General features: G+C 35.1%; 1 protein-coding gene and 1 pseudogene across 1 annotated transcript; one reads left to right on the forward strand and one right to left on the reverse strand.

The window, feature by feature from the left end:
* Positions 1-728: 728 nt before the first annotated feature.
* LOC107461336 (ABC transporter B family member 1-like) lies at positions 729-3652 on the reverse strand (annotated as a pseudogene).
* An 11928-nt stretch (positions 3653-15580) lies between these two features.
* On the forward strand, positions 15581-20314 carry LOC107461467 (casein kinase 1-like protein 2). Its single transcript, XM_016079965.3, has 14 exons — positions 15581-15866; positions 15967-16007; positions 16500-16569; positions 16664-16812; positions 16898-16993; positions 17074-17144; positions 17674-17735; positions 17822-17885; positions 17966-18050; positions 18143-18269; positions 18398-18480; positions 18557-18620; positions 18806-18948; positions 19579-20314. The coding sequence occupies exons 1-14, from the start codon at positions 15791-15793 to the stop codon at positions 19888-19890; spliced, it is 1443 nt and encodes a 480-aa protein (XP_015935451.1). The 5' UTR covers positions 15581-15790; the 3' UTR covers positions 19891-20314.
* The last annotated feature ends 807 nt before the right edge of the window (positions 20315-21121 follow it).

The raw sequence follows: 21121 nt of genomic DNA on the forward strand, positions 1-21121 counted from the left end.
GCACCCGCTAGAGAGAGATATCATAACCAGAAGATTTTAGAACTCTTATGATGACACAGGATCAACTTTCAAGATTTGATTGCAACGTGTGTGCAACTGTCAAGAGCCAAAAGTGCTAGCACCCTTGGTATATTCAGTTAAGGCCTCCACCATCCTTAAGTGCTATGTCAATGTTGGAAACTAGCAATTGGCAGAATATTAATACATGTCTCACCCAGCATTTTCTAACAGTCACATTTTATCATTAATGCTATTAAAAAACAAAACTGCTTCTTAACCAATATCCGAAGTTTATTATTAAGAATCTAACTGTCAATCCTTTTTTTTTTTTTCACAATATTGTTAATCCGACATAACAAGAACTAATCTGTTAGAAGTTTCATTTAAAAATTTGATGTTGACCAATAAATTGTTGTATACACAAAGTGTTATTCTAATCCTTTAATGTGATCATTCTAAATTCTCTATGTTGATTTAACTATTTAAGAACACATATTTAGAAGAAGAGTTTGACTATATATTAGTCAAACAACATATCACTTCTCACATTTCTGTTCTAACATTTGTACTAAAGGGGCCTTGGATAAATTCATAAAGATGGACATCTATATATATCTATTTCAATCTTCAATTGTCAGTCTTCCTTAGTAACATTCACAAATACAAAGATACATTCTTTAATGTAAGGTGAAGAGGGATGATACACAAAACTATACTATGGTCAAAACAAGAAAAAATTACCAAAACAATTATCATTGGTCTTATATGTCATATAGTCCTCTATATAAGAATTGCTAGCTTTCCCTTTGATCATCGTTTGGTCTTGTTAAGGAGCTTGAACTTGAGGCAACACCAATGACTTGGTTGTTTGAGAATCTTTGTAACTGAATCATTCTTGCATAGATCCCATCAGGGGGATTCTTCGCTACTATGATGGTTGTTTTTCCGATGCAAGCTCGGTCTAGAGCCTCCTGCACAGACCTCTCGGATTCAGCATCTAGTGCACTTATTGCTTCATCGAGAAGCATGAGTTCTGCCTTCCTCACAAAAGCTCTAGCAATAGCTATTCTTTGCTTTTGTCCTCCTGATAGCTGAACTCCTCTCTCCCTAACAAATGTTTTGTATCCTTCAGGCAGGCCGGATATGAACTTGTGTGCGTTGGCAAGAGTAGCAGCCTCAATGATCTCGGCTTCAGTAGCCGAGTCATGGCCATAAGCAATGTTTTCATATATTGAAGTAGCAAACAAGCATGGTTCTTGCGGCACCACAGCAATGTGCCTTCCTAAGGACTTAAGGTTGCATTTCCTTATGTCCTTTCCATCAATCATGACTCGCCCCGAAGATGGATCATAGAACGTCTGGATAAGTGCAATGACTGAGCTCTTACCACAGCCACTAGGCCCTACAAGGGCTAGAGTTTTACCTGCTCTTGCACGAAGACTGAGGTCCCGGAAAACAGGCATATCCGGCCGAGACGGGTAAGAGAAGTAAACATGCTTCAGCTCAACTTCTCCACGAAGCCGGTCAGGAACAGGTGTAGCATCAGAATCATCCGGCTCAATTTCGTTTCTGTGGTCAAGGAGTTCAAAAACAGACCTCATGGCTCTATCCCCCTTGATGAAGTCAGGAGCCAGAGTTAAAGTTTCAGCAGCACCATTAGCCGAGACCATGAGGACCATAAAAACTCGGATTGTTTTAGAGAAGTCAGATATTCCGTGCTTCACAAGCCAAGAAGCATACCAAAGACCAAGTGCATAGGAAGCATAGAGTGCAAACTGTGCTATTCCATATCCACTTCCAGAAATTTGTCCCTTCCAAAAGCAGCGTCGCAGCAGAATTTCAAGGTTTGAGACAAAAAGTCCTACGATTTTCTTTTCCGAATTAAAGGCTGCAACAAGCCTTACATTGGCTATAGCCTCCCCAGCAAGTTGTGTGGCCTTAGCATGAGCAGCTTCAAGGTCACCAGAGAAACCAGTCATGAACATTTTCTGTTATAAAAGTCAGTTCAATTAGTAAAAGAGCTTGTAAACACGCCAAAGAGAAGTATGTTGAAAAGTTCAAACCTGCAAAACAGTGGCTGCAACAACTGGGAAGGCGGCAACAAGGACGAGAGCAAGGCGCCACTGTAGTACAAACCCTGCAGTGCAAGCAACCAACATAAGTGGAGTGTTCTGCACAATTACCGAAATTCAATCTCCAATGGCTGATCTGACATTGTTGGCATCAAGAGATAGCCTTGCTGCAATTCTAGCACTCTCATTTTCTTCCTGATCGAACCATGCCATTTCGTTCTTGAGCACTGCACTGAACATTTTCTCCCTCACTCGTTTTGTGAGATTTTCCCAACAATATCCCAGAGGAAATGCTGCAATGTATTGAAGATAAGAGCTGCGGATGAAAGTCCTATTAATAAGTAGCAGTACTTTTCTATTTCTCGGATCATGTGTCTGTGGTTCGGATTGTAATAGACACTGAGAACAGCACTAAGAACATAAGCAAAGAAAGCACTAAGGAATCCACAAACAACTGAACCTATAGAACCAATCAAAGCATAGAGCAATTCAGGAGAGTTCACCTTTGCAAGTCTCCAAAAGGAACTGGCTTGCTCTTTGAAGGCAAGCTTTTCGAGCTTGTAATTTGGATGTGATGCATCAATGGAAAGACTAAAATCCGATGTGGAGAAGTCAGATGGCCTTCTTGAGTATGGTGACCGGCCGTAAGAAGAGTTTCCGAGCAATAATAGGTGAGCTTACAGAGTTTCTAGCCCTCGAAGGCCTGCAAATGAGTTCACAAGTTTGAGTTTTACAATTCAAAATTATCTAAGCTCAAACAGTTTCAGTGAATATATATACTTTCATGAACAATTAATATGAAGTACTAAATGAATTTTTCCAGCGATATCAATGTTCAACAACGATATAAGCTACCTTGCACTGCTCTTTCTAGCATTACTCATGGCAGTTTCATGGGCAGCCTCTTGCATCCTGATAAGCTTGGCATAGACTCCATTTTCGCCTTTGACGAATAGCTCATCATGAGTTCCAATTTCTGATACACTTCCTTGCTGAAGTCCTGCAACAAGGTCAGCTTTGCGAATCGTGGAAAGGCGGTGTGCAATCACAAGTGTTGTTCTACCAATCATAAACTTATCAAGTGCTTCTTGCACAAGCTTTTCTGACTCGGAGTCCAACGCACTTGTCGCCTCATCTAGGAGAAGAATTGCGGGTTTCTTCAGCATTGCCCTTGCTATAGCAATTCTCTGCTTTTGGCCTCCTGAAAGTTGCAACCCCCTTTCACCTACCTGCCATTTCAAATTACTTATTATTAGTTCAATTCAACAACTATACTTTTCTAAATAGTTGTTAAAAGAATGAAGATACTAGTTCAGGCTTAGATTTCTAGTAATCATATAAATTTTATAAAAAAATTGCTTTTCAGATTAAGGAAATTTTTTGTTATGACCGATATTTCTTCCCTTCTCAACTTGCACACTAAAAGCTAATCCAAACAACATATTTGGGATGCCTTCTCTGTTCTTCTCAATGGCTACCATCAGTTTCTGGGAAAAGCAGTTTTCTGCAACTAGTTGTGACTGCGCCTCCCTGCCCTTTGTGACGAACAACTTCTGCAACTGTTCGTATGTGATGTGCATGATGGCAGAAATAGGTAGATATCATGTACCTTTGAGAACTGCATTGATGCACTCAGACAGATTTGTTATCATGTGACCAAACAGCCGACCACTATCGCAATGTTGCAGCCATATCTCTTTGTTGAAGCGACCAGCCCAGTCCGCCATCCCCGGGGACATTCCTCTCAAGGCATCCATGTACCACTCATACCCAACCTTGCTTGGACTGTAAGCGGCATTTATAAAGTATCTCTTGCCCTTGGCTGACTTAAAACGAGTCATGAAATTTGCGGTCATGTGTCTAATACAATAAGTGTAGAATGCCCTAGGAGGATGCCAATCACTATCATCGGCACTAAGTGCAGCCTTGATGGCCTGCGATCTGCTGAAGATAACTAGCAGGCCTTCTTGTGGGGTGACATGTCGTCTCAGATTAGTAAGGAAGAATGACCATAACTCGGTACTCTCGGACTCCACAATGGCCAAAGCAATAGGCAGGATATTGTTGTTGCCATCTTGTGTCACCACAATAAGCAACACCCCACCGTATCTGCCATACAGATGCATGTCATCAAAGGAAACAAACGACTTGCAATGCTTGAAAGCCTCGATACAAGATGGAAAAGCCCAAAATACTTTATCAAGCATGCTACAGTTGCGGACCAGAAGGTGTTTGTCGTAGTACGGTACGACCCGTTGCTCACAAATAGTTCCCGAAAAATAACTCTGCAACGCCTGAAGCAGTTTCGGTACCTTGTTGTATGACTCCTCCCAATCTCCATAAATCTGAGCAATTGCCTTCTGCTTCGCCATCCACACCTTTCTGTAGGAGGGTTTGAAGTGATAGCTCTGTCAGACCGCACCTTGCAGGACAAGGATGCTGACGAAGGGGTTGGACTATATCAACGGCAGGATGACCTTGCAGATGAGACTGCTATCCAACTATCGATGGTCTTAGGACATGGTGAGTGCTAAACAAGTGTGGGCTCCACCAACTCTCCAGACCTCCCTGACAAAATAATAAAACTACTTAATATATGGCAACCATAAATAAGTAAGTATGCCTCAATTCAAATTGAACTCACCAGTATCTGAGGTTCTGTCAAAGGGCAACATGGAGACTCCATGGACAGTCATTTTCAGCCTGATGGCATTGTACATGGTACTTTAATCAGTCCGATTCGATTACCCGGTACTCAGCACTCCTGCAAATACTGTAGTTCTTCACACCCTGCATTACTGCATCTCGGTATTTGAATCTGTGGCCGACCCAAAATTCTACCCCATCGTCTAGGTTGTAGTCCTCTTCCCCTGTGTTGGAAAACGGAGTTCTCTCATGTATGGCGTCTAGTGACTTGGTACATCTGATAGCGCCGAAATTGGTTGGGGGAGGCAAAACATAGCGCACCACTGCTTCGACGGGCGTCTCCGGTACAAACTCCTCCTCATCCTCCCTTCAGAAGAATCACTGTCGGCACTATCGGCAACGTACTCTTCGTCGGAGTCCTCTTCACTCACTTCCATGTCTTCCACTGAAATGACAACATGAATGGGTGGGTGTGAGAGGTCGATCGTCTTGTACGTGGGTCGAGTGTACAGAACCACCACCACCAACATCTTCAACCTCGGCGAAAAACTCCATCACTTATTTGGCCATGATTCTCCTATGGATGCCGGACATAAGTTGCAAATGTTCGTCCCCCAAAAGCCTAAATAGTCGAAACTGGAAAACCCCATTACCCAACGGTGCCAACAACCTATACCCCACCCTTCTGACCTCCCTCGTCCCTGTGCCACCAAGGTTACTCAATATCAAACTCTTCAACTCGTACAACGAACTTATACGTTGAGTCCGCAACAGTATCAGATTCTCACACTCAATATCGCCCCATTGTCGCCATTTTTCATACGACAATTAGGGTAAACACACACAACTATGTATACGCTATTACTGGCCATTGTTGGCTTCTTTTTGTGAAAAAAACAGGACAGAAGAAGATATGAAATGTTTGTAGAAAATGCCAAAGGTTATACATCCTTTTATAGCTGCTGAACTTTTATCTCACTATATCTTGTTTACACTGTAAACGAGATAGATCTCCACTTATCTTGTTTGCACTGTAACCAAGATTGTAAACGAGATATACATATGTTACGTCCACGTGTTTTATCTTGTTTACACTGTAAACGAAATACGTATAAAATTATCTCGTTTACAGTGTAAACGAGATAAGAGAGGCCGATGGATTTTGTTAATAACTTTTAAAATTATTTATTTCATTAATTATTACATTTATTTAATTTATTAAAATAAAAAATTCACCCTTCAGGGACGGGTATTACTTAAACCCGCCCTCGCCTCATCCCGCCGACGGATAATTACCTGTCCCGAGTGGGTAGGGACGGGGTGAGTACCCATAGATTCGGGTGATGTTGCCATCTTTATGTGCAATGGAACGAGAATACAAGTCAGAAGAATAGGAAACCATGTGATAGAATGCAAGAAAATTGGAAGTATTGTTCTTATCCCAATATTGAATCTAATTCCAAATAACGAAACAATATCGGTCAGGTTTTAAAGAAGACAATTTTCAATTATTATGTCATTTGTAATGACAATAAATAAATCTCAGAGACAAACTCTATGAAAAGTTAGAATATTACCTTACAAGGTCAGTTTTCACCCATGGTCAACTGTATATTGTGTTATCAAGAGTAAAGAGTAGAGATGATTTGCGAGTGTTGTTGCAAGATTACGGACACTTGAAAAATAACTACACGATGCATGTGATATATAGAAAGGTTTTTGAGAGTTTATAATAAAAAAGTAATTTAGTAATCTTTTAGTCAAATTTATTACTGTAAAGTAAAAAAATTGTGTGATCATAGGTACTAATTGATGAGACATTTTTATTCTACATTTATAGTTTGAGGATATTAAAATTATCATGAAAATTTATATTATTTTATTCTCTTGATAAACTATTCTAAAATTACATTCATCATAGAATCTATTGATTTACTTAATATACTAAAATTGAGTTTTTCCCTAACGGATAAAAATGAGGTATCATTTTTTTATAAATTTTTTCCCTCTAAAATGTAAGAACTATTTTTCTATATAATGATATTTATTATTATTTATTAATTCTTTTTTTTTATTTTTTTATTTATTAATTTTTTTTCAATTATTGTTATTTAATTTACTTATTTTAGGTATTAATTATTAAAATTTATTAAGAAATATAAGACAATTATTGTTATTTATCCTTCGTATCTACTTAATATTCGATCATTGTTATTTTTTTTATTTATTTAGTGTAATAATTAAATTTATTAGTTATATTGTAATACTATTTGTATATCCTTCGTTTATCCTTAATTCAATTATTGTTATTTATTTTATTTAATTAAAAATATTGGCATATTATTAATATATAATAAATAATAATAAATTTTTTCTCATATTTATTATTTAAAGAATTTATAATATAATTCAGATATAGAATAAATTTTAATTAAATGCTAAATGATTGTCTAAAATTGTTTAATTTCAATTACTTACTAATATTTAATTTTAATTGACATGTTTTATTTTTTATTTATATTTTTATTTATTAATTATTGTACTCTTTATATTTATATTAAATATTAAATATAAAATAATATCAATTTGATTTGATATATTAATGTAACATATTAGTGGCTATCTTATTAAAATTTATTAGTCATATTATAATAATATTTATATATCTTTCATTTCTCCTTAATTCAATTATTTAATTATTGTTATTTATTTTATTCATTTAGAATAACAATTAAATTTATTATAATAGTAGAAATTTTTCATAATTATTTTTCAAGTATTAGTATTATTGGTATATTAGAAAGCATATTGATTTAACATTTATTTATATATTTTATTTATTTATGTTATATTTATAATTATATTATATCTATTTTTATAAATATATATTTTTAAAAATATTGTTCAAATCTCCAACCAGTCGACCACACAAATTGATTATAAAGGAAGGCTTTTCTGTCATGTTATTGCGGAATATAGACTAAATTAATGGTTTGTGCAATAAAACGTGAATACAAATTAAAAAAATAGAAAACCATATGATAAAATGTAAGATTTTTTTTTCCAAAGATAAATGTTATTTTATTAATATAAAATAAAGGTGTTACCATAAGGAAGTACAAAAGAATTGGGTATTCCCATTCTTAAGAAGAGTAAAGTAAGAGTAAAGGAAATTATCAGCATCCATCAGGTATGGCTCATGAGTTCACGCACTAAACTGCTGGCTTCTTTCACTATCTCTGGTGGCTTATTACCTTCTAAAAAACACTCCGATTCCTCGCTTTCCAAGTGCTCCAACACAGCGCCGCTATGAAGAGGGTCTTCTGCCTACCGTCAAATTGAGCCGCTGCCCAGGATAAGGCTCGTTGCCACCAATTGAAAAAGGTCTCTTCTTCTCTCATCCATAGGTCAAGGGTTATTAAATTTAGGCTCCAAATTATTGAAGACAGGGGGCATTGGAACAAAGCATGAGAAATTGATTCAACCTTCAAAATGCATCTTGGGCAAGTGGCAGAGGTGGATGCAAACCGGCTGTGAACTTGTTGCAACACCGAAAACTTTTCATGCAGACTCTTTCATAGAAAAATATTAATTTTATGAGGTAATTTCAATTCCCAAATACTATTCCATACTTTGTTATTCTGTATGTTCTGGGGCCTCAATGAAGTAGGAGAATGAAAGAATCCATAAGCAATTTTGTATCCTGACCCAACTTCATATATACTAGATTTTGTCCAGCACCAATTAACTTCATCCTCCTCCTCTGTTGGTTTGATTGAAAAAAAATTATTGCATATATCAACTGAAAAAATTGACTCAATCAGATTTCTATTCCAGCTTTTTATCAAGATTTAGTAATGCACTAACGTAATACACTTGCAGATTAGGTGGAATTGTGAGTGCATCTTGAGGGACATTAAAGGGCACTGGTGATGGGAGGGGTCATGGAAGATGCGGACATTAGCACCAGAGCCTATTTTCCATAACAAGCCTTTCTCGATCACCTTGCACCCTTCAAGAACACTTCTCCAGCCCCACGATGGTATGCTTCCTATCTATGCATGTAAGAAATCTGTATATTTGAAATATTTAGCTTTGAGCATTCTTGATAGAGTAGAATTAGGGTATTTCATTAGACGCCAACATTGCTTGCCCAATAAGGCCTTCGGTCTCGTCATTGTATCCCATTTAATCCAGACCATTTTTCATTCTGCGCCTTTTTGACCCCACCAAAATTGCGAGAGCATGCTATGAATCTCAGTCAATAGCGTGTCTGGGAACTTGAAACAAGAGAGTGTATAAATAGGAATCGCCTCCCCCACCGCTCTCAATAGCGTGTGTCTGCCACCTGATGACAATATGCTTCTTTTCCAACCCATAATCATCTTCTGAACTTTATCCTTGATAGCTCCAAAGGTTGCTTTCTTTGATTTTTGAACTATAGAGGGCAGCTCTAGGTATTTGTCTTGTACTCCGATATGTTCAATATTTAGTGTTTGAGCAATTGCTAGTCTTGTGTTTTAAGGTGTGTTGTGACTGAAAAAGATGGCTGACTTATTCAAATTGACTTTTTGCCCACTGAAACCCTCATAGATCTCTAGCAATTCTAGAATACTTTGGCTTGTATTAGGTGTGCTTTTGGAAAAAAGGATTGAATCATCAGCAAACAAAAGGTGATTAATTGTTTGGCATCTCCGATTAACTTGAACTCCTTGAATTAATCTGTTTTGCTCTGCCTTGTGTAGAAAGAAGGAAAGCCCTTCTGCACAAAAAAGAAAGAGATATGGAGATAAGGGGTCACCCTGTCGGATGCCCCTATTTGGCCTAAAATAGCCAAATGGTTGACCTTCCACAACAACAGAGTAAGAAACAGTCATTACCAATTCCTTAGTCTAGTTAATCCATTTAGTATCAAAGCCCAACTTATCCATAATATACCATAAGAAATGCCATTCAACCCTATCATAAGCTTTGCTCATGTCTAATTTAATAGTCATCTCATGCTCTGTCCCACTTCTCTTATTTTTCAAATAGTGCATACATTCGTGGGCAATTAGAATATTATCTGAAATGAGTCTACCTTTGAGAAATGCACTCTGATTTGGGCTTATGAATTTATTCATAAAACCTTGTAATCGGTGCACCATAACTTTAGAAATAATTTTATACATAGCTGAGGACAAACTGATCGGTCGTACCTGAGTCATATCACTGGCATCTGGCACCTTTGGAATCAAACAAATTTGAGTATGGTTGAAGCTTTTTAGAATTCTGCCACCGTGAAAGAAACTTCTCACTGCCTTAAAAACGTCACCTCCAACTATATCCCAGAAAAAGTGAAAAAACTTAGCTGTAAACCCGTCATCACCAGGAGCACTCTGAGCATGAACACTAAATGTAGCTCTTTTGACCTCGTCCATAGTTACCGGCTTTTGGAGCCTGCGGTTCATGGAAGCTGTAACCTTAGGCTCCAAATCCTCTAAATATGCATTCGGATCAGCCGAATAAGAAGAAGTAAAAATATCGCAAAAGTAGTCTTCAGCTACCTTTGCAATATCCTACAGTTTCGAAGCAATCTCATTGTCCCTCCCAAATAATCTCCAATTCTGTTCCTTCGAACCCTTGATTAAAAATTTCTAGTGAAAGAATCTAGTGTTCTGATCTCCTTCTTTTAGCCACTTGACTCTAGATTTTTCTCGCCAATAGCTCTCTCCTTTCAAATATGCCTGCTCCAACTTCTCCTCCAAATTGGTAACCTCCTCTCCCCCATTGATTCCAGCCACCCGCAACTCCTCTAACTTAGCTTGAAGGTCCTCAATTTCTTTCCGGAAGTTTGCTTTGTGAATTTTCTACCATTGAACTAATCTATGTCTACAATTTTTCAACTTTTGGGCCAAGGAGAACATAGCCGAGCCTACAACTTCCATTCTCCACACTTCACTGACAATTCTCCTGACATCTCCTTCTCCACACCAACGTTTTTGGTATTTAAAACGCCTTTTACTATGCCAGGATTGAGGTTCGATTTTCATCAAAATAGGAGCATGATCCGAGCCTGACTCTGTGAGCCTGTGTACCACTGTATTCGAAAACTTCAGCTTCCATTCCATCCAAACTAAATAGCGGTCAAACCTCTCCTTCATCAAATCCTCTCCTTGTCTTCGATTTATTCACGTGAAAGGGCGCCCTACCATTCCAATATCCACTAATTCGTTGCTGTCAATAAAATTAGTGAATGTTGCAATGGTGGTTGCTGATTTTTGGCATCCACCCTCCTTTTTCGCTTGGCTTGTTATAGCATTAAAATCGCCTGCTATTACCACTTTTTCTTCCAGGTGTTGACTCATTGTTGTAAGCTCCTCAAACTGTAGGGATCGAATTTGTTCTGAACAGCTCAAATGGACACCAATGAACGCCCATACCTCACTGCTTCCGACTTCCTTAATTTCGGCTGCCACAAAGAATTTTCCACCGTTAATAATTTGAACATTGATGCTGTCCTTCCAAGCTAGCACAAGTCCTCCTGCCACTCCTGCCGAGTTAACAATATGCCAGTTTTCGTAGCCGCATACCCGAAGTTTTGCTTCCACCTGTCGAGATTGGTTCTTTGTTTCACTTATAAACACAATCTCGAGGGAGTGGGATTTACAGATCCCTTTTAGGGTGTGAATTGTCAGGGGTCTCCCCAAACTCTGACAATTCCAAACTATAGTTCTCATGGCGCGTTGGGTGCCATTTGTAGGCTGGCACCCTCCACCCTCTGTTCAACTGCATTTTCATCTTTTGTTCTTGCTTTCTTTGTAGATCCTTCAGCTATACCACTCATCAACCTTCTTTTGGGTTTACTTTTAGTATCTGACCTTCCAATACCTTGTCTTGCTAACCTTTTCCACTTCCTACCATTCTCTGTGGTGAGACACTGTCCAATAGTGAATCGCATAGGCTGCCCTTCATCCTCCTTGACATTGGACTGACCAGCTATGATAACCTCCATGCATTCTGTTCTAGAGTTGGCTGATTGAGGTGACTCAAGTGCTGCCCTGTTACCAGTGTCTTGTAGTTTCAAGCTTTGTTTCCCTTCTTGCATTGACATCCTGCAAATTCTTCCAATAAGCAGTTTAAAACCGATTTTTTCTTACGTTGAGTGGCCTTATTCTGATTTTAGGTTGAGTTGTTGAATGTTCTTTCTCATTCAGAGTAGATTTGCGTTTCCACTTGGCTGGCTTTAACCCATTCGCCAATGTCATCCTCTTTTACCATATCACTCTCTGTTCATTCAGCAGATCATGGCAGTTTTTCACCTCGTGCCCCAATTTTGCGCAATAGGTACAGAACTTTTTAAGTCTCTCATAGCGCAATGCCACTTCTACCTCCTTTTTATTAGGTTCTGCCACTATTAACTAATCCCTCACTTGCCTGGCAGCATCAATATTGATCTTGGCCTTTACAATCCTAGTTTCTCTGTCCCGCATCCGAAATTTGCCTACCTCCAACACTGTGCCCAATCTCTCTCCCAATTTACGTCCAACTTCGAGGGTTTTAAACGATTCTGGCAAACCCCAAAATTGAACCTAAACTGGAAAATTAGAAATAATATCTTCATCACAATTCTGATCTTCCTTCCATCTATTGACATGGAGCACATAATCTTTGAATAGCCATGGAGAACCACGTTCAACACGCAAGACATCCACTTCTTTATTAAAAAAGAATTGGAAGTAATTGTTCCCCTTGTTATTCACGCTAAATCCTTCTGCGTTTTTTCATATAGCCTTTGAAGCATTCCCCATGGTTCCAATTGAGAAGGTTTTGGAAGCAAAGAGTCTGCCATAGAGACTATTGGAGCAAACGTTAATACCTTCTGATATGTCTGCCTCTTCTAGTAGAATCACATTCCTACCTCCTTTTCAGTTGTCTTCCTCGATTCGATCTTCATCCCTTGTTGTCTCAACCATGCAGATTACGTAGACTTGTGTTGAGATTTAATTGACGTTAACAATGTAGCCTTGACGGCAGCAGGGACTTCGTTAAGAAACCCTAACAGAGCACTAAAAAATCCTAACAGGGCATAAAATGTAAGACTTTAACCAATAATAAAGCTGAAAGTATTATTCATATCCTAAGACTGCATTTAATTTCAAATAACAAAACATTATGGGTTAGGTTTCAAAGAAAACAATTTTTAATTATTATGTCATTTGCAATGACAATAAATAAATATCAGAAATAAACTCTATCGAAAGTTGGAATATACCTTTCAATATCAGTTTCACCCGTGGTCATTTGTATGTTGCGTTATCAAGAGTAAAGAGTAAAAATGGTTTGTGAGATTACATACATTTGAAAGATAATTACACGATAAATGTGGTACATAAAAAGGTTTTTGAGAACTTATAATAATAAAAAAAATTAATCTCTTAGTCAAATTTATTAAAATTTATTAATAAAAATATATATTATTTTATTCTTTAGATAAACTATTCTAAAATTACATTAATCATAGAATTTTATATACTATTGAGATATTGTTATTTCAGGTATATGTTTTACAAATATTAAAGAGGTGTTGAATTATTTTTTAGTGATTTTAAATTATTTATTTTTTATTAAAGAAATTTGTACATTAAAATTTTTTAATAATTTATTTTTGTTTATCTTAAACTGATTTTAATATATTCTTATTTTACGGTAAAACAATATATAAATATTTATTAGTAGATTTAAGTATTATTTGGCTATTTAATTTAATATTAAATATATATGTCTAATTTATTAAACAAAATAAATTAATAAAAAAATAATAATTATATTTAAATAAATACACTTAATATCATATTTAAAAAAATAAATAATACACATTATGTTACTTATTTATTAGGTGGATTCTATGATGTATAGAAGTTAAAATATTTCTACACATATAAATATACGTGTCATTCAACTGAAGGAGAATAAATTTAATGTGTAACCCTAAAAAAAGACAATTTCTATATATTGAGTCCCATCAAGTCTGTAGAAATTAGAACTAAAGGCCCCACATGTAATTAAAATTCTCATTAACCCACTTAATTAAATTATGATATTAGTTACTAGTATTTGAAGAAAAAATAAATAAATACGTTTTTAAATAAATAAATACTTTATTAAAATGAGATAAAGTATTAGACTACTATTCATTAGCACATCAAAAAAAATTATAAAAAGTGAAACTAAAACATAATATTTTATTTGTCGAAACAAATTAATTTTTATCTTTTAATATTTACTTTGTAATAATATCAGTTTATTGTATTTATTTCTATTAATAAAATTTGTTGTAAATGTCTCTTGAAATAATTTCAAATTTTATAATTTATTTAAAATAATTATAATCACTCTAAATTTGTGTATTTATTAAGTACATTAGGGCTAGAAGTGAGTCGAGTTAGACCAAACTTAAGCTCGACACACAAAAATTAAACTTGATTCAGGATGCATCAGCATCATTCATATCTTTTCCTATTAATTTGTATGGTGAATTATTGAATTTCTAGAGAAATTAATTATATATAAAAAATAACTATAAAATTTTAAATAATTAAAAACATTAATATATATGTAAAATTATATATTATTTGAGTCAGCGCGTGAATTTTCGTTAAATCGAATTTAAACTTACGAAATAGGTTCGATTATTAATGAGTTGAGCCGTGAACCAAGTTTAATTTTAGTAAGCTCAATCTCAAGCTCATTAATATATATGTAAAATTAAACTTGGTTTACAGCTCAAATCATTAACAATTGAACATATTTCGTAAGCTCAAATTCAGTTTAACGAAAGCTCACGAGTTGGCTCAAATAATATATAATTTTACATATATATTAATGTTCTTAATTATTTAAAATTTTATAGTCATTTTTTATATATAATTAATTTTTCTAGAAATTCAATCATTCCCCATACAAATTAATAGAAAAAGATATGAATGATGCTCATACATCATGAATCAAGCTTAATTTTCGAGTCGTCAAGTTTGAATTTGGTCTAATTCGACTCACTTCTAGTCCTAATGTACTTAATAAATACACAAATTTAGAGTGATTGTAATCACTTTTAAATGAATTATAAAATTTGAAATTATTTCAAGAGACCTTTACAACAAATTTTATTAATAGAAATAAATACAGTAAACTGATATTATTACAAAGTAAATATTAAAAGATAAAAATTAATTTGTTTCAACAAATAAAATATGATGTTTTAGTTTCACTTTTTATAATTTTTTTTGATGTGCTAATGAATAGTAGTCTAATACTTTATCTCATTTTAATAAAGTATTTATTTATTTAAAAACGTATTTATTTATTTTTTCTTCAAATACTAGTAACTAATATCATAATTTAATTAAGTGGGTTAATGAGAATTTTAATTACATGCAAACTTTTAGTTCTAACTCCTACAGGTTTGATGGGACTCAATATGCAGAAATTATCTCCTTTAGGAGAACTACACATTAAATTCCCTTCAATTGAATAACACGTATATTTCTATATGTGTAGAAATATTTTAGCTTCTACACAATAGAATCCACCTATTTATTAATTAAATTATCATAATTTAAATTAATTTTAATAAAATAACTTAAAATTATTAATCCACCTATTTATTAATTAAATTATCATAATTTAAATTAATTTTAATAAAATAACTTAAAATTATAATTTCAACACCGTTATTACACTTGTAACTAAGAATTGATTTTTTTTGGGGTGACTAACTAAGAATTGAATTGAATGTGTATAAGGGTGATTAGTATTAGTAATTACTATTTAGTAATAATCAGTTATAAATGGGAGCGAAACAGCGTCGTTTGGTGCGGTGGTGGTTGGCGAGAGAGGAAGAAGGAAGAAAGAAAATCCGCATCATCGAATTGGAAGTCAGCAGAGGAGAGGAGAGGCGAAGGCGCGCGGGAGGAGGACTACCACCACCCCTCCCTCCCTCCCTCCCCCCTCCATTTCTTTAGACACAATTCCAATATTGCCCTTCACCTTTCCCTTTCTCTCAGAATTCTTCTCTGCCAGGGTTTAATTCAATGGAGCCTCGCATTGCCAACAAGTTCCGTCTTGGCCGCAAGCTCGGTAGCGGATCATTCGGGGAGATCTATCTCGGTCTACTCTTTTTCCTCACTTTTTCTCAATTTTTGCTTTTTTTACTTTTATTATTTGTTTATTTTCCCTCTAATTACTTTTTTTTATTGTGTTTGTTCAGGGACTAACGTTCAGACCAATGAAGAAGTTGCAATTAAGCTTGTGAGTACTATTACCGACCTACTCTAATCCTGAATTTCCAAACTCAGAACTTTATTTTCATCATTTTGTGATTTCTAGCTCATTTTAGGTCATGTTTACTGTGTACTATTTAGTGATAGTGGTTGCAGAACTATTGATTTAGGTTTAATTCTACTGAATGTGGAAAATTGAAGTAATGATGGCAGCTTAGTTGATAGGATCAGTGGTAAAGTTTGGACTTTGGAGAACAATTCATATATGGTTGGCTTTGGAGAAAGTGTAGTCACAGGCGCCTATATGTGTGCCTTAGGCTGTTTGATCCACTCGTGTCTCATGGTGCTTTGGTGCTACATGATTCGAAGTAATAGACATGTGTTTGGTTATTTATCTGCTCAGGCTTGTATTTTTCGTAATGCATCGAAGATAGCTAACTTATTAAAGAACTGTTTTGATTGTTCTGGATTAGGGATTTATTTTTAACTAAATAATTTGTGCCTTTGCCTTTGGATTTAGGAAAGTATCAAAACCAAGCATCCTCAGCTGTTGTATGAATCAAAGCTGTACAAAATACTACAAGGAGGAAGTAATTTCCAATCTTACTGAATTTATATCTTTTAAATCTTGTTTCTTACCATATCCTTCATTGTACTCTGCCTTAATGTGCTTTTATTTTGCAGCTGGGATCCCAAATTTGAAATGGTTTGGTGTTGAGGGAGAATACAACGTCCTTGTTATAGATTTGCTGGGTCCTAGCCTCGAGGACTTATTCAATTTCTGTAGTCGGAAATTGTCCCTGAAAACTGTTCTCATGCTTGCTGATCAGATGGTAGGATTTATTGTTTTGGCTTAGTATTCTTCCCAATTCAGATTAACCAGTTTTCTTAAAATGTGCAATCTTGGACTACTTGCAGATAAATCGAGTTGAATTTATCCATTCCAAATCTTTTTTACATAGGGACATCAAGCCAGACAACTTCCTCATGGGTTTAGGGAGGCGTGCAAATCAAGTATTAGTCAAATGATCTTCCTATTTTTTTTAGGTTGCCTTCTCTTGGATGTATCCTCCTCATATTAACCTCTTTTATAGGTGTATGCCATTGACTTTGGTCTTGCTAAGAAATACAGAGACAGCTCTACCCATCAGCATATTCCATATAGGTACTTTTGTGTCATTGTTAATGTTTCCAAATTTGTATACCATGGTTGGGTTAGTAACAAGTTTGATATTTAATCGTATTAAGATTAAAATTTTGAGAATGTCAAATTCAATATCTAAAATTGATGCAATGTTTATAGTTATTTATGAGACTATTTGGAGGTAGTTGTTTCCCAAATAAAAGAGTAGCAGCCTTTATGTTTTATGACCAGAATTTGCTTCACTGTGAAGTCTTGAAATTGAAGTATCAACCTTACAAATCTTATATAGACAATCAGCCAAATTTAAATTCTTTTATTTTGTAACACTCTGTTTTTGTTTTTCACTTTTTTGTGAAATGATGCTTGCATATAAGTTCATACTTCTTGTTACGTACATAGTCTCTTTAAGAAGGTTTTCTGCTATCATTGTGTAATTAATCTTTGTTTTATTTAGTTCATTAGATATCTTCATATCAATTACTTCACATAAAATTTCAACCTTTTGAGATAGAACTTGGCTTTTCTGGATTTAACTTGTCATCCTTTTCAGAGAGAATAAGAATTTGACTGGAACTGCAAGATATGCTAGCATGAATACTCATCTTGGAATTGGTGAGCCTTTGATCCATTGTCTTGCCTTTTAATTGCTATTGGCAATTTATTCTTACTTTTGTGATTGTTCTTTCATGCATTTTTAGAGCAAAGCCGTAGGGACGACTTAGAGTCGCTTGGATTTGTTCTTATGTATTTTTTGAGAGGAAGGTAATTGTTTATCTTTGTCGTTTATCTTGCCTCTCTTTATCGCCTGATCTTCATTAATGTTTCACTTGGTGTTTCTGCAGTCTTCCATGGCAGGGATTGAAAGCTGGTACTAAGAAGCAGAAGTATGATAAAATTAGTGAGAAGAAAGTTTCTACTTCCATTGAGGTAAAATTTTGATACTGTAGTATTTTGGTGTGCATATCATGTAATTTCCCTCCCTTTTCTCAATAACATAATGTAGCTTGCTTCTTTGTTAGTCTCTCTGCCGTGGCTATCCCTCAGAATTCGCTTCATATTTCCATTACTGTCGGTCACTGCGATTTGATGATAAACCAGATTACGCTTATTTGAAAAGGCTTTTCCGTGACCTTTTCATTCGTGAAGGTTTATGCTCTTCTTTTTATCTATCTATACTTTACCTTTGGATTGACTTCAGCCTTTGATAACTTAACTTGATGGTCATATGTTAACATGCCTTCTCTGTATGGGTTGTGGTTCTCATCTTACTGCAGGATTCCAGTTTGATTATGTCTTTGATTGGACCATCTTGAAATATCAGCAATCTCAAATTGCCTCTCCTCCCGTTCGTCCTGTTGTAAGTGATTTGGTATCTGGTGGTAATAGATGTTTGATTGTCAAGCTAGGTTATCTTATTGAAGTCATATTTGCAGGGTCTTCCCCCAGGGCCAAGTTCTGGCTTGCCACCAGCTGCTTTGAATGCTGATAGACACTCGGGTAAAATTTTCTCTACCTTTTTCTTATTTTTTATTTTTACAGTTCCATATTTTTTTTTTCTTCGTAGAGTGTAGCCTGTTATCCAACTTCACGCAACAAAGGGGTTGTAGTTTCTCTTTAGATGATAATTATATTTCCTACATCCCCTGCTGCCTTTTTGATTTCTAACAGCAAGCACTCTGTAGGTGGAGAAGATGGTAGGCATACTGGTTTGTCTTCATCAGATCCTACTCGTAGAAGGCACTCTGGACCTATTGCAAATGATGGAAACTTATCCAGACAAAAGGCCCCTGTTACAAATGACACTACTAGATCCAAAGATGGGATGGTATGAGCATTTATTTATGGGTTGTCTTATTGCTGTGAGCTGAGAATATTTCTTGTTGGACGTTGATGGTTGTGTATATTTATGCATTGAAATTTAGTTGATTTTTTTGCCTGATTATTATACTTGACAAAATAACTGTTTAAGAAAATAAGTATTTGAAGACCAAAAAAGAAAAAAGGAAATAAATATTTATTAAGAACATTGATAAGTTTTGATGGAAAGACTGAGCGTTATTTCTCATTTCTCCAAAGTGAAAAAGATATTATAACGTGTCTTTTTAGCTTTGTTTCTTTTGGTCTTGGCCAGGATTATAATGTATTGGTATATCCTTTTTTTATATTATGCTAATTGCTAAACAGTTAATGTGAACATTTATCAGAAATCAGCTTTGTGTTAGAAAAGTTATCTATCTCTTTGTGAACTTAACCTGTCACATTGAGTCTTATGAAGACGCGAAACTAATATAGTAGTTAAAGAAAATGTATTGTCCAGTGTATGTTTGGTTCATGATATCCAATACGTGAAAATGATTACACGATCTGGTTGTATCATTGCCTGCCGACGGCACGTAAACAAGGTTATCTCTTTGTATTCCAACTAGTTTTTTACGGATTTGTATGTTCTATGCAGTTGTCTAGTTCTAATTTCTTTCGGTCAAGTGGATCTACAAGAAGAGTGGCTTTCTCAGGCGGTCGTGAAGCGGCAGTTGGCAGTGGTACTGAACACTCCCGTTCTCAGACCCTGGATGCAAATCCAGGAGCACTCCGGAAAATATCTGGTGCCCAGAAGAATGCACCTATCATCTCTTCTGAGCACACCCGGGCACCTTCTGGCATAACCACATCAAACATAAGGAATTTTGAGTCAACTCTTAGAGGACATGAAATACCGAATGCATATTGTTTATGGAAAGCTGCAACATGTTTGGAGTCGTCACTATAAGTAAGTATACAACAAAGATACTAGTTGGGTTCCCGGCAAAGGTTGCCCATAAAGAAAGGCTTCTGTTAATGCTGTTTGTATTTTGTTTGTTTTACTTCACCTGTCCTTAACGTCCTTTCGTCTTTTCTATTATGTTGTCTAGCTCAATGTCTCATGCTTTTGCTTTTGTTTTTTAAATTTTATTGTGTTCATAAATTATAAATATTAAAAAAAATTTATCATTGTTATCTCAAATTTGGATATTTTAAAATGTCTGGAAGATGGAACCTAGAGGTATCCTTCAGGAGATTCATCTACAAGAGTCCAAGGCTCCAAGCAGAGAATGAGAGAACCCATCTGGCTTTTTTTAATATATGTGTATTTTATATTTTAATATATATTTTAATGTTTATTTTACATTATTTATTGATTTTTATTATAAGTACATGATTGAATAAGAAAAATTACTTTTCTTAACAATGGTCCATGAATTTGGAAAAAACATCATCAGGCACCAATAATGAGAAAGTCGTCAAATGATTAAATAATTGATTGGTGATAGTTTACATCGTACGACATTTTTCTAGTTATATACTATGTAGACTTTGAGAGTTATTTACACTTTACAAACATGATAGTAAATTCATAATAATATAAAGTTAAGTAATAATTTCCTTCTCTTAATCGGAATATCGAATAATTTTCTTAGATAATCATCGAACTTCAAAGTCCTTTTTTCTCCCTTTTTTTTTTCAATAACTAGATTTCTCATGTTAATCCGGTTTTTTAAGATTGTATTTTCAATAACTAGATGCCACTATTGGATCCATGTGCATCTCTTGTACACACATATTGGTGTTATCAACATCTTCCACATCATTCATACTTCCACTGGGACTAAGAGCCCGTTTGCAAAATAGCAGAAGCTATTTTTTTATTTTTGGATTATGAAAAGTTACAATCTGTGTGTTTGGCATCATTTTAATTTGTAACTTTTTTAAAAAGTAGAAATATATGATTTCTCTACTTCTCGATAAGTCATTCCACCATTTATTTAAAAAAATTTAATTTCAAAACAAAAAAAATCTACTTTCCTTCTTGACTCTATAAAAAATACTGACCCTTCACTATCATTTCTATGCAAGGTCTTCTAGAAATACTGGCCTTCCACCATCATTCCACCGTCATTCTTACACAATGTTCCAAACCTGACCATTTTCACGTAATGATTCATCTGATGGAAGTATTGATC

Source organism: Arachis duranensis, chromosome 8, assembly GCF_000817695.3.
Source record: "Arachis duranensis cultivar V14167 chromosome 8, aradu.V14167.gnm2.J7QH, whole genome shotgun sequence".
NCBI classification, from domain to species: Eukaryota; Viridiplantae; Streptophyta; class Magnoliopsida; order Fabales; family Fabaceae; genus Arachis; species Arachis duranensis.

Coding starts and splice junctions, on each gene's coding strand:
- LOC107461467 (XM_016079965.3), top strand. CDS start 15,791: ATGGAGCCTCGCATTGCCAACAAGTTCCGTCTTGGCCGCAAGCTCGGT. Junction 16,570..16,663: donor CAAAATACTACAAGGAGGAA/GTAATTTCCAAT, acceptor TTTATTTTGCAG/CTGGGATCCCAAATTTGAAA. Junction 16,994..17,073: donor TAGGGAGGCGTGCAAATCAA/GTATTAGTCAAA, acceptor CCTCTTTTATAG/GTGTATGCCATTGACTTTGG.